This window comes from Ophidiomyces ophidiicola (genome assembly GCF_022830035.1).
Source record: "Ophidiomyces ophidiicola strain CBS 122913 chromosome Unknown scaffold_48, whole genome shotgun sequence".
Classification (NCBI taxonomy): domain Eukaryota; kingdom Fungi; phylum Ascomycota; class Eurotiomycetes; order Onygenales; family Onygenaceae; genus Ophidiomyces; species Ophidiomyces ophidiicola.
Genome location: NW_026054688.1, coordinates 1 through 13,099, shown reverse-complemented (window position 1 = coordinate 13,099; position 13,099 = coordinate 1). Strand labels below are relative to the sequence as shown.

Here is a 13,099-nt window from a genome sequence, read left to right as displayed (position 1 = left end):
ATTAGCAGCACATACAATGAGCTTGACGATGCGAGGGCCTTGATAGATTTTTACTCTTGCTCAGATGCTATCATAACAAACTTTCGAGCTTGAATTTGTTGGAAACATACTTGCAAGAATGCAGAGGTTCTTGTTTGTTTTCAAACACGTCCTACTCTCGGCGCCAGCACCTGTTCATTCACTTGTGGGTTTTCCCTCCATGAAATTTTTTATTGCTGTAACTTCCATCACTTTACTTTAGTGATGTGCCAAACATCTTTTCATTTTTTCCTTCAGGATCTCAATGAATGAAATTTTTGAATCTTGTTGATACCATATCCTTTCAGGACACTCATATTTCTTCAAACAAACCCCTTTTTTGTACTTGCAAGCCTTATAAAACATCTTAATACCTCTTCAAAAATGAGACGGATGAGCTCCTTCGTGCAGGGGCTTCGCAGGATTTCAACATCCTCGCTCCCATTTAAGGATATGTCACTATCCCCAGATCGCCGCCGCGTCTCGAGTTCTGACCTTGTGGGTACGACCCTGAACGGGGATGACGCCTCGACCAACTCGAGACAAACAAGCAATCAGCAGTCGCTTGACGCCATTGTCACTGCTGAGGAGATTGATCCAGCCGCGTTGGTTTCCTCAAAGCGTGACGTTCTTCCTCGAGACCGCCCGAATCTCGAGGGACTTCTGAACTATCATGTCGCCCAGGTCGAAAGAATCAAGCGCGAGGTGGACGAGAACAACGAGACCATTGAGCAACTGATGTATACGTACTATGACATGAGCCATCACGCCCACCTCATGCATACGACGGAACACTTGCACGCTCGGATCCAGGGCGTGCGAAACTCAAGGAACCGGCTGGCAAAGTTCGTCCTGTTCCATCTGCAAGAGATGGAAAGAATTGGGGAGATGAAGCAGGTGCTGAATGGGCACCCGTATGGTCTGCCTAAACGGTCAGTATCATTTACCTATCTAGTTCCTATTCTGGGTTACTAACATATCTGTCACCCTATAGAGTCAGGGGCCTTCCAACGTACCGGGAGTGGAATGCCATGTTTTCGATCTGAGGTTTTTTTAGGCTTTCTTCACTTTTTTTTTGTTTTATGGAAAGATATCTATTCCACAGCTAGGGTGCTCTCGTTACCTACATCGAAGGAGTATATTTTTTAAGCCTACTTGCTTGATCGCCTTGGTACTGGCATTAACAAAAGCGCGTTTCGCTACAGCTTTGGGGGGTGGGGGAAATTATGGGCGTTATATGAGAAGGAAAATGATATCTGGCTGTGAAATGGGCGTATTAAGTATTATCTCTTGTAATACGTACTTGACTACAAAACTCTTACAATATGTCGTATGATATTATGGGATATGGAATCGGAGGCCTCGGGACTAGCAATTAGGGGTAGTCACTTCACACTGACCACTAAACCAAAAATATCAGATTTACAATTTCTGTATATATATTCAGACTATTTATACTCGTCCAAAGACGTAAGTAGCCCAATTAACAGCTGGGGCGGTGCCCGGGCCAAACACCTGGAATGGCAATTGATCCCACTGCGGATTGTTGATGCCATCAATCCAGCCTTCCGGCTCAATGACAACGCAGCCATACTGTTGTACCGTATCGACCGAGTTAGTTGCATTTCCAGCGCCTTGTTCTCTATTTCTTTGGACCTGAGAAGGTTTCACAGGCATAGTACCATTTTCTGCATTACATGTGTAGATTTGGACGGCCTTTTGATTTGTGTTGACAAGCATAGATATCCCCGTTGTGGTTGATGTCATGTTCAAAGCCAGAATCATGGTTTCAGGAGATGAAGTCCAGTCTGAAGTGTTTGTGGGTCGGTCAATAATGAAACATGTATCATATCCAGTACAATTATCACCGCACACACCAGTCGCCGATTGAATATTTTGGCCAATTAACTTTGGTTTCGTGAAATCCAGGGTTCCGTTACTTGATAATTTAACATCCGATATGTCACCTGTTGGGATAAGATGCGAGTCTGTTGGAATGTATCGACTGGACAGGGGTAGCTGAAGGAAGGTATTATCTAAGACGGTTGGGTCTTTGAAAGCGTTCAAATTCCAGTAAATATGGTTTGCCAACATTATTGGTGTTCTGGCAGATAGGGGAAGAGATACTATTCTTGAAGTAAGTTGGGTTTCAAAATTGGAATTGTTCAAGCTCCACGATGAATTGACGGTATAAGTTGCCATACTAATGACGTCTCCCGGAAAACCTTCAAAGCCGTTATCGAAAAGAGTAAATGTGATAGAATCTGTCGTATGTTCAGTAACCGTCCAATTGCGTTGGTCGTAGCCCACAGGTCCGCCATGAAGTGTCTGAGTGTCGTTAAATTCGTTTGAAGGAATATTATATGTGACGCCATCCAAAACAAAAGTACTATTTTTGATTCTGTTCGCATAACGCCCAACAATGGGTCCAATATAAGCATTTTTAGAGGCAACATTCGTAACGTATAAAGCCGGGTCGTCAAATCCAACGACGACGTCCTGTTGTTGACCAGAGCTGTCTGGAACAAGCAGTGATGTTAAACGAGCGCCGTATGGTATGAAAGAAGCAGTTATATTGTTTGCTGAGATAGTCAGTAGTTGTAGAGGGGAAGATGTATTGGAGAATGTGCCTGTAGGCATGGGCGCCGGAGCTGGAGCCGTTCCCGTAGCACCAGGGATTGGAATGGTAGAATTGGAGCCCGATAATTGGGCCCAAGTCATTAAAACATGGCTTAGGGAAATAAGAAGGGTAAGAGAAGAACGTATTGCCATTATTGGGTTGAAAAACGAAACTGAAAGCTGTGAGAAAGCTTCAAGATGATATTAATAAAATAGTTAGTTAACGGGGGCGGTAAACAAGGATATATACTCCATATATCAATCTTGGGCCGGACGTCACCGCTTACCATCCAAGTAGCAACGGAGAAAACTCAAAGTATGAACGGGCTTGAACCCGGGCTAATGTACCATCAACTTTTAGCTTCCAACTTATTATATAGAGAAAAATAAAGAGATAAGCGTGCTTGAAAAGTAAAGTGTACAGTATATAACAAGCAGGGTGAAGAGTATAAAATTCAGGCTCTAAGCGCGGGGTAAGGCTGGACCGGAACCATTTTGGTTATGCAATCTGTGTCGTCATACGTAGTATCGTGTGCTGAGGGGCATACCAGTTTAATCTGCCTCTGGCACCCTTGCATTGGGAAATAATACTCTGGGGTGGCATTCTCCGCGCTTGCTTGCTGGCTATTCAGTTGTTTAATGGCCCAAGCAATAATACCACAGCATAGAGTATTTAGTGTCATATCGCCGAAGCTCCGGCGAGTGCAAAAAGAAAGGCACAGAATAAGGTATTTGGGATGAAAGCAGGACTCTGGCTGGTGTCGAGGTTTGTTTCCTTGCGAGGTTCTGGGCCAGCACGACTTGCAATGGGATGATTACGTGATACGCAGTCCCGAATTCCCTGTGTTTGACAGGGTCTAAAGTCGACTAGCGCGGCTCATTTCCCCGCTTGGCCTACGGAGCACGGCAGCTTATTTATCCGGCACATTCTGGATGTTTATTGATCCGCGAGCGGCCTATTATTATATAAGCATAGTGCCCATAAACAAAGCGCACGAGCCACTTGCGATGGACCGGCGGATGACGCCAACGTCGGATAACAAACAAAGCACGGCGTTTTGGTGATCAGTCGATTAATGTTGGAGTGCTAGGTGTTTCGCTGGAACTGGGACGTGATACGAGTCGAGGTACTTCGCGGCCCATGGATGTCACCGCCCAGTTTTATATGGCCGTCATTGTCGATACTCCTGGCTTTTGAGCAATATTGCAACACATTCCTCACCCCTACCACCGTGCGCGAAGGCAGAATCACGTCGTAATGGATACTCCGAAGCGCAGCTCGTCTCCAGACCCTCTGGCATATCCAGGCGACCCTGAATTCCTGCTTTCATCTGCCATGAAGCCATTTTCTCAACGGAGACTAAGCATGACGCCTTTCAAACCTCGAACTCCGCGAAACCCATGGTCTACAAAAGCCAAAGTCAAAAGTACAAAGGGTGCGACGTCGATAAAATACCCGGATATCATTTTACCGTCCACGCCCTCCGGAGATCGCTTTCGCCGGAAGTCACTCTCCCCCACCAAAACAACTTTGCATTCGGAGAACAATATAAGCCCTTGGCGCATTCGGGTGACACTCGAAGCCGAGCGCGACGATGAAGAAGGAGGGGAAACCAGCGTAGGCCAAACTGCAGTTGGAAATTGGACAAATGGAAATACTTTAATGATACCTATGAAGACTGAGCCTTCGCCGGCGCGGGCATCACCCAAAAAGCGGCCGGGGAAACCAAAAAACCCTGGTATATCAAATCGCGTACCAACCCCAAGGAAAAAGCAACTTGGTGAACCATCCGATGTCCCACATACCGGAGGAAAGCGAAAGCGGGGGCGACCGAGGAAAACCATAGAGCCGACTGAAGAAAATTCACCTATTCGAGACATATCACCCACCAAATCTATCGGGCAGCTGCCCAGTGGAGATGATTTATTTTTGGATATTGCGCAGAGTGGCGTTGATAATGAGGATACCAGCGGGACCCCAATCACCCACCCCCTGCAAGACGCTCATTTCGACACTGAGATTTCAACCAAGCAACATCATAGCTCTCCCAGGGTTGATGTAACTGGGACCTCCAATGTCTTAAATGATAGAGAGGGCTCCTCTCCCTCAGGGACCACATTTCCTGTACAAATTGACGGTGGCTCATCGCCAATAAATGTAGAGTTTGCTGGGCACACCCCTCGGCCCAAAATCCGTTTGTATCCAACCCCCACATCCTCATCACAACTGGATGACGAAATAGACACTGCAGACACTGCTTCTAAGAAGGGTAGGATCATAGCCGACCCTACTGAGGAACACAGGGAATTCGATTCTATAATGGAAAGTGAAGGGTTTAGCATGGTCACATTGAACTCGCTACCATCGGCACAACAAAATCTTCTTGGTTCGTTGCATAAGCGTCCTGCTAGAAATGGATTAACGAAAGGTATTCTCCAGCCTTCTTCAAGAAACAAGGCTGTACGATCAGCAGATCCAACAGCCCATATCGCCACCGCCTTATCTGTGGATGAATCATTTCAAAATACTCGATCTATGGCAGCAATACTCTCGCCAGAAAAGGTTTCTGAGCAGCACAGCCCTATATCCCAACATGTTGGTGACACGGTTTCCCTACATGCAACGACCACGACTTCCAAGCCCCCACCTAGCAATACTGTTGATCGCAGACCTCTGGTTCGGCTAGTGCGTATCGTCAAGGTTGGCATTTCACTCCAGAGGATGATGAATCGAAATGCACAGCTTGAGGAATACCAACCGATTCCGAATATTGATCTAGATTCCACGAGGCAACGATTAGACAGTATCTTTGCAGATTTTAGCGTCGATATTCAAAGAGATCTGTGTGCCGGGGTTCGTTTTGGAGAAGAGCTGGCTCAAAGAATTCGAGAAGCGCATAAGAAACGGCGAATAGAACCGGCCGACAACCCTGTCCACTCTAGTTTGCACCAAGAAGAAGTTCAATACCCCCTACTTGATATTGCGGTCGATGGTTCTTCGTCAGATTTCGACGGGTCGCAACCTGATAAGCCTATGAGCCCGGTTGACCGAGGTCTTAATGGAGGCGACAATTTGACGGAGACAATCGACCTAGAGATGGCAAAGCGTGAAGCGGAATGGCAGCGCGAAAGAGAGGCGATTAGCAGCCAAATAGAAGCGGCAAATGCCAGCCAGGTGATTATCATTGATAGCGACGACGATGACCCCAACTCTGCTGCTGTTAGACACTTGGAAGTGGAAAGGAACGAGTTTGGAAACTCTATGGCTGCTTACGATGATGATTACGAGGATATCTGGCAACAAGAAGCTCGAGAAGCAGCTGTACCCTCGGAATCACCTTCATTTGCTGATGTCACTCATGATGATACCGTTCACCCGCGTCTGAAGCATGTCACTACAATGGAAGATGTAGGATACGAACAGGGTGAGGAATTACTTCCCGATCTCGCTTGGTCTGCGCTTGGGAAAAAATACCCCTTGATGTCATTTGGGAAATCACAGTTGGCAAAGTATCGAGATAAAGATTTTGAATTTTCTTCGCTAATTGGAACCCCCGAGAGTTCGACAAAGAGATTCATTCAAGGTGGCTCTGTGTCTGTTACGAGTGAACCGCACCCGCACCAGGTGATTGCAAAGGAGAAACACGCGGCGGAGCCAAACTCCGTGCCTGTCAAAGCTGCAAGGGAGGTTATTCCTGATATAAAGGATTTGCCGCGTTCTGAACGAGCTCAGTCAATATCAAGTGGCTCCATTTCAGAACTTCCCCCGCCCCCATCACTCAAATATACGGGTAGCGATCTCATGACGAACGATCAGGAGGGACTATCGCCTGCCAATCAATCACCGCCGCCTTTGCTAGGTACTCAAAACCAGAGTCAATGGGATGATGGTGGCAGGAGTCAAGTGGCGTTTGATGATGTGCAGAAGGACGGTCTAGACATGGGAGATATTGTGACTGTTTCTCCAGATGTTAAGCCTCCAGAATGTGCCACACCGGCGTCGAGGTGGTACGACCGAATAACGGGACTGGCCCCAAAATGGCTTGCCGCCACACGTACTCCACAGGACAAAAACCAAGACCAATTGCATAACATGATAGAGCCAGCGTCTCCTCAGTCAGTGGTTCAAAAACCCTCACATCAAAGCCACCCAGCAGCGCATAGGAGGAAACAACCAGCCAGCAAGCAATTGGCACTATCAGGCTATTTCACCGATGACCACTATGTCGCTCTGCGCCATGTTTACCACCAAGCCAAACAGTCCCCTCATCTCTTCCCCTTTGTCTCGACGCCCGAGCGCGAGGCGATGCTGGGTAAGTGGATGTGGTCCGTTGACGGCCATCAATATCGGCAAGTCACCGAAATCCAGCTAGCCATTGTCGACAAGTTCAGACAAGACCTTGTCAACGCAAACAGGCGGCGCGGCGGGTCCGATAACTTAGGATGGAGCGAGGAAGATATTCTGTGGAGGCTGTTTAGCATTATTGTTGGAGAGAAGCTGAGGAGGGAACGAAAGAGGCAGTATGCTGCTGAAAGCAGGATATGCTGACGAAGAGTTTGGACTTGAGTATATTTGGATTTTTTTGATATAGATACCCCCGCTTCTTGTGTTTTATTTTGGTGTTTGTCGGTTGCATTATTGGAGTATCTATTGCGCTGTTCAACGGGGCATAACTCGATATTCATTGGTGCGGGCTTGCTAGGCCCATTTCAGCAATACACTCATGCTGCGCTGCCTGAAGATTGCCCGATTTGGTCACTTTTGCATCGTCCCCGGCTAATTCAAGGCACTGCTCAATAATCCGTCTAGTGAGAGGATTTTTTCAGAAGCTTGGGAACTTCTGTTTGCAAAATCACGATGCAGGATCGTCCAAGGCTAGTTGGTGTCTTGCTAGCAGATGGGCTCCCTAGAGGGCATTGGGTACGCAATGTGAGGATATGGTATATAGCGCTGGTAAATTTATGAGTGTTTATTCCTTTTATTTTCTATTTTTCATCTTCTCAATCTGACAGATGTGTATGCAGTGTTTTTCCTCCAACTCCCCAGGACTTAGTGAGAGCTGTGCATCCTATAAAATACATGATCATTTATCACCGCTAGTATGAGCCAGCCAGGTGGGCATTTGCCGGCTATTATTGCTACTAAAATGAATCTCTATATGTATGGAGTATAGGCACGATAAATCTCACGATATTTGAGCTTTCAAGTGAATCCTTTACTGCTCCAGGCCCGTTATTCATCCGATAAACCGCTAGAGTGGCCTTCCGTTCTTCATTGTACCCTTTCAGCGCCGACAAGGAGCCCGTCTGCTAAAGTATATAGGTGGGAACCTTGCTAGAGCCATCGAAAATGCTGCCTGGCGTCAAAACAGCCTATTTGTCTAGTGAACCTCACTCACACCGTAATGATACTGGTACAGCTACAAAGCAAGCTTGCGACACCAGACCTAGACAGATTGGAGACACATCTCTGGCTGGCTTTGAACCAAGACAGTAATTTTGAACATCACTTTCTGACAAACACTCGTTCAGCCTCCAGTCACTTGGATATATATCAAGAACAGCTGCGGTCAAGGATTCATTGCCGTCAGGAACTTGAGAAAATTTGAATACACATTACTTATCTTTACCTTCACGGCGTCTTGTAGAAGATGCAAGGTGCTTTCTGAACATTTTCTTTCACTGCCCAAGAGAACATAGTATATATCATCATTCACTTTTTCCTCAGCTTTCATTCGTGTCTATTTTGCACATTCTTTCAACAACCAACCCATTCACGGACTCTGAGTTTAGGTGAGCTTTTTTTCCGGTATCACTTTACCATCTTCCAAAATAGGACTAGACCATTGTCAGTTGCCTTTATTTCACCTTGCTTGCTCAGGTATAAAGTGCTCTTAAAATCGCCTGCCTCTTCTTCTTTTCTTCGCCAGTGTCGATGCGATAATAGAGGTACGTACTAGCATCGCCATTAATGTCTTCTATTTCTCCTGCTGATTATTCCTTTCTATAGGGTGGGATATATACAATTACAGTATAATAATAGATAAAATGGCAGAGGTACAATTACCAATGGGGAACTTGATATCAATTCGTTCATTTCCCCTGGCAGCAATTTTATAGATCCGCAAAGCCCTGCTTTAATGGAAGATGTTTTTCAAGAACTTCAGTACATCGATGGGGAAATTCTGGTGTGGCACAGTGCTTGCCGAGCTTTTGACAAGGTTGACATCGACACCATTGGCCCGAGTCTTTGGAACCAGCGACCACAGAATCTGAAGATTTCTGGCAATTCTGAATGTCTGAAACAGAGTCAAAGTCGCATGGAAGAAACCCTATCCTCCTAGTCAATGAGGATGGACAAAATCTCAGCTTCTAAACCTGATTGAAACAAAAGTCTTGGGCTGAAATAAATGGTTGAGAAGGAAGAAGAAGTGAAAGAACAACCGCTTCAGCGTAAGGCGAAACTGAGAGCAGAGAACCTAAGGCTGAAGAATATCAGGAAAGCAGCATTGGAAACAGGAATTAAAGCCACAAATACAGCTGAAGAGTGCTGGCACGACGGCATCCAATTACATTGGGTCTTTTGTTAGAAACGACCACCGTTTCTTCACCGCATCACTCACCATTCCCCCACGTAATGTTTCCCCCCCAGCCCATCACAGGCCGGCAGTTAAACAGCGCCGACCCATCGCCAAGCCAGGCCAATCCAGGCCGCGAGCCAGTCACGACCGACAGCCCCCGGTCCTCTCTCGGATGATGGAGATCGAGGAGACTAACTAGTGGGCCTGCAGGCGTCCAACCAGGGCGCCCAGACCGGGTTAGACAATCACGACAGCGTTCCAAGCGCTTGGTGCCGCTGCGGGAGTGGGAGTGGGGATGGAATTACTTTCCAGGCAGGCCCAATGATGGGCTCGCGCGAGATCTCGGTGTGATGGCGATGTAGATACGAAGCGAATAAATAAGAAGAATAATTGTCCCGTAGTCAAGTAACTAACTAGTTTGGTTGATGAAAAAGAAAAGAAACAAAACAGCCCAATAAATATACTATCGGGAGGATCAATTTCCACATCTCTGCGCCACGTCGCGTGCGAGCGAACGTCGCGACGCCCGCCCAGTCAGTGGTTCTGGAAAGTTCGGGCAGCATGTGCGGGGCGAGTTACGGAGTGGTTAGTTATCTACTCCATAAAGGCCTGAGCGGTGGTTTTGTTTGGTCTGTGTTCGCCTCGCCAGGGCGTGTTGGCCCCGTTCCTGGTGGTGGGAGGCTCGTGTTCGACCAGAACTAGCTAGTAACTAAGTACATAACTAACATACCATTTGCTCCCCCCTTTTTTTTTCGCCTGGTTCTCAATTCGAGGGGAGGCAGTGTTGTGGTGCCAGAGATCGGGAAGCGAGAGGTGGGCGGCGGCAGGGGGTCGATACGGAGAGGAGTACGGAGTAAACGATGCATATATGGTATGGCTAGGTAGGCCAGGGATCCCGACAACCGAGCATCCGTGAGGCCGGGGGTGTGCTATGTTTAGCGGGCATAAATAATAATAATAATAATAATACTGGTAAGGGCCTCCAAGCTCGCGTAGGCGGGCGGTTTCGTACAGCTCACGGATTGGCGCGGGGCGCGGGCTGGGAAGTTGGTCGGCGGCGGGTCGGGGAGGATTGGGGAATAGATAGGATCGGGTTGGGCTGCGCTGCACGCGATGGAAGAGCGATGCCAGCCACAGCCACTACTATTTAGCTCGAGCAATAATTAGTTGCTAACTATAGTGGGCTGACGTGCAGCGATCGCCGGGGACGAGATTGGCGAGCAGCCGGGATAGCGACGCGGGCGGGCTGCGGGGTGCAACGTCAGCCCTACTCCGCAGGCCTTGGCCGGGAGAGAGGAGAGAGGAGAGAGGGAGAAGAGGGAGAAGACGGAGAAGAGGGAGAAGACGAAGAAGAAGAAGAAGAAGAAACGAGAGAGGCGTGCTGGGCGGCATGGGTGGGCGGCCGACTAAGATCGTTATGCGGGTGCTAGGATAACAGCGCGAGGGATGGCCGTTTCTCGAACGGGCGAAGAAGCGCACCAAGAAGACCGAAGCGGGGGCGGGCGCGGGCTGCACGGCGGGCACGACGTTTCATCGCGATCCTGGCACGCGGGCAGCGAGTATTAGTAGCAGCGGTGCGCGCCGGCGGTGCGATCGATTTCTGTTAACAACTTACTGCTCCTCTCTCTTGCTTTCTGTCTCCCTCCCTGCTGCGATGGCCTCCGCGACGGCCGGCGCGACGACGACGACGACGTCGCCGTGGTGGCCGGACGACCGCGTGGCGGCGACGGTGACGGCGGGCTTCGTGCGGGCGTCGCTGGCGCCGGCGCTGCAGGCCCAGCTGCTCCACGGCGCGACGGGCGACGGCAGCTACCTGGCGTGCATCCTGGAGCGCGCGCGACGGCTGTTCGTGGTGGTGCGGCTGCTGGGCGTGCCGGCGAGCATCTTCGCGCTGCTGGACGCCGGCTTCGACGACGCCGACCTGCCCGTGGCGCCCGCCGCCGCCCTCGCGCGCCTGCGCCTGCCGCCCGCCGTGCGCGCCGTCTTCGCCCACCCGCGCTTCGCCGCCGCCCAGGCCCGCGTGCTGGTGCGCGCCCTGCCGCCCGGCGCGCACGTCGCCTTCCACGCCGCCGAGCCCGTGCCGGTCGACGTCGATGACGATAACCAGCAGGCTGCCAGTCTGCCGCTCGTGGCGCTGCCCGCCGGCGCGCAGCTCGACGCCGTCACGCGCGCCGGCGCGTCGTGCGCGCGGCTGCGGCGCCTGACGCTCCCGCTGCGCGCCGCGCCGCGGTATCTGGACGACGACGAGCTGCGGCGCGAGACGGCGGCGCTGCGGCGGCTGCGGCACGCCCACCTGGTGTCGGTGGTCGGCTCGTACGCCGTGCCGGGCGCGTTCCATGTGCTGCTGGCGCCGGCGCCCACGGCGCTGACGCTGCGCGACTTCACCGCCGCCGGCGCGCGGCCCAACCGCTTCAAGAAGCTGCTCAAGGCCGGCGACGACGCTGCCGCCGCGCTGGCCAACTGGCCGGCCTGTCTGGCCAGCGCGCTGGCGTGGCTGCACCACCGCCACGGCCTGCGCCATGGTGCGCTGCGGCCGTCCAACGTGCTCGTCGGCGCCGACCACCACGTCGCGCTGGGCCTGTTCGACGCCTTCGATGCCCTGCTGCCCACGCGCCGCCCGCTCGACCTCGAGGCCTACCAGTACGCCGCGCCCGAGCACTACCCGCGGCCGGCCGGGCATGACGAAGAGGACGAGCAGGGGGCGGAGGAAGAGGTGCTGCAGCCCAAGCTGCTGCCCGCCCTGACGCTGCCGCGCCGTGCGGCCTATGCCCGCCCGCGCCCGTCGCTCGCCCGCCCCGCGTCCGCCGCGTCCGTCGCCTCCAGCGCACACAATCATCCTCCCATCACCACCACTGCGCCCACGGCCAGCGTCGCGTCGCTCTCCAAGCCGGCCGGCGGCGCCGTGCCCACCAACCGGCGCTACGACCTGGCCGCCGACGTGTTCGCGCTGGCGGCGCTGACGCTGGACATCCTCACGGGGCTGTGCCGCAAGAAGCACGCGGTGTTCGAGCGCCATCGCAGCGCGTACAACCGCCGCGCGCCGGGCTACGGCGGCAAGCTGCCCGACGCCTCGTTCCACTGCCACCGCAACGCCGGCCAGATCGCCTCGTGGATCGTCATCCTCGAGCGCGACGCCGCCCGCCACAAGGGCCCCGTCTACCGCGCCGTCGCGCCCACCCTCGCCGCCGTGCGCCCCATGCTCGCCCGCCGCCCCGCCGCCCGCCCGTCCGCCGCCGCTGTCGCCCACCGCTTCGCCCAGGCCCTGCGCTGCGTCGCCAGCGACTACGAGCCGCACTGCCCGGTCGAACCGGAACTTGAGCCTGAGCTGGAGCCCGAGTCCGTGCCTCCGCCCGCGCCCGCGCCCGCGCCCGACCTGGCCGGCCCGCCGCCGCCGCCGCCGCGCCACCCCTCGTCGTCCACGCTGTCGTCCGGCGCCGCCTCCGCTTTCCCGCTGACCCCCGACGCCCCCGCCCCCGCTCCCGCTGACCCCGTGCTCGACCGCTACTACGCCCGCGTACCGTCGTCGTGCTACAGCTTCGACGACGACCCCGCTGCCGGCCACCACCCACCCGAACAACAGAAACAACCACCACCACCACCACTGCTGCACCACCCGCCCAAGAAGCCGCGATCGAAGCCCGCCCCGGTCATCGCGCCCTCGGGCCTCGACCTGATCGACCACGAGGACATCGGCCGCGGCATCGACCTCGACGCCGGCGTCGCGCCCACCACGCTCACGCCGCCCCTCCCCGCCTCCCCCCCCCCCCCCCCCCCCCCCCCCCCCCCCCCCCCCCCCCCCCCCCCCCCCCCCCCCCCCCCCCCCCCCCCCCCCCCCCCCCCCCCCCCCCCCCCCCCCCCCCCCCCCCCCCCCCCCCCCCCCC

At 53.0% G+C, this 13,099-nt stretch overlaps 4 protein-coding genes across 4 annotated transcripts; 3 read left to right on the top strand and 1 right to left on the bottom strand.

Annotated features, from left to right (window-relative positions):
• Positions 1-402: 402 nt before the first annotated feature.
• On the top strand, positions 403-1,064 carry LOZ57_006604 (uncharacterized protein; the record flags this gene model as incomplete). Its single annotated transcript, XM_049255619.1, has 2 exons — positions 403-950; positions 1,013-1,064. The coding sequence occupies 2 exons, from the start codon at positions 403-405 to the stop codon at positions 1,062-1,064; spliced, it is 600 nt and encodes a 199-aa protein (XP_049105379.1).
• A 406-nt stretch (positions 1,065-1,470) lies between these two features.
• On the bottom strand, positions 1,471-2,790 carry LOZ57_006603 (uncharacterized protein; the record flags this gene model as incomplete). The annotated part of the gene is made up of 1 exon (XM_049255618.1): positions 1,471-2,790. One exon carries the CDS (start codon positions 2,788-2,790, stop codon positions 1,471-1,473), a length of 1,320 nt encoding a protein of 439 aa, XP_049105378.1.
• Positions 2,791-3,895: 1,105 nt separating this feature from the next.
• Positions 3,896-7,186, top strand: LOZ57_006602 (uncharacterized protein; the record flags this gene model as incomplete). The annotated part of the gene is made up of 1 exon (XM_049255617.1): positions 3,896-7,186. The coding sequence occupies one exon, from the start codon at positions 3,896-3,898 to the stop codon at positions 7,184-7,186; it is 3,291 nt and encodes a 1,096-aa protein (XP_049105377.1).
• A 3,686-nt stretch (positions 7,187-10,872) lies between these two features.
• LOZ57_006601 (uncharacterized protein) lies at positions 10,873-12,936 on the top strand (the record flags this gene model as incomplete). Its single annotated transcript, XM_049255616.1, has 1 exon — positions 10,873-12,936. A coding segment is annotated over one exon (2,064 nt), but the record flags the coding sequence as incomplete, so codon positions are not given.
• Between the last annotated feature and the right edge of the window lie 163 nt (positions 12,937-13,099).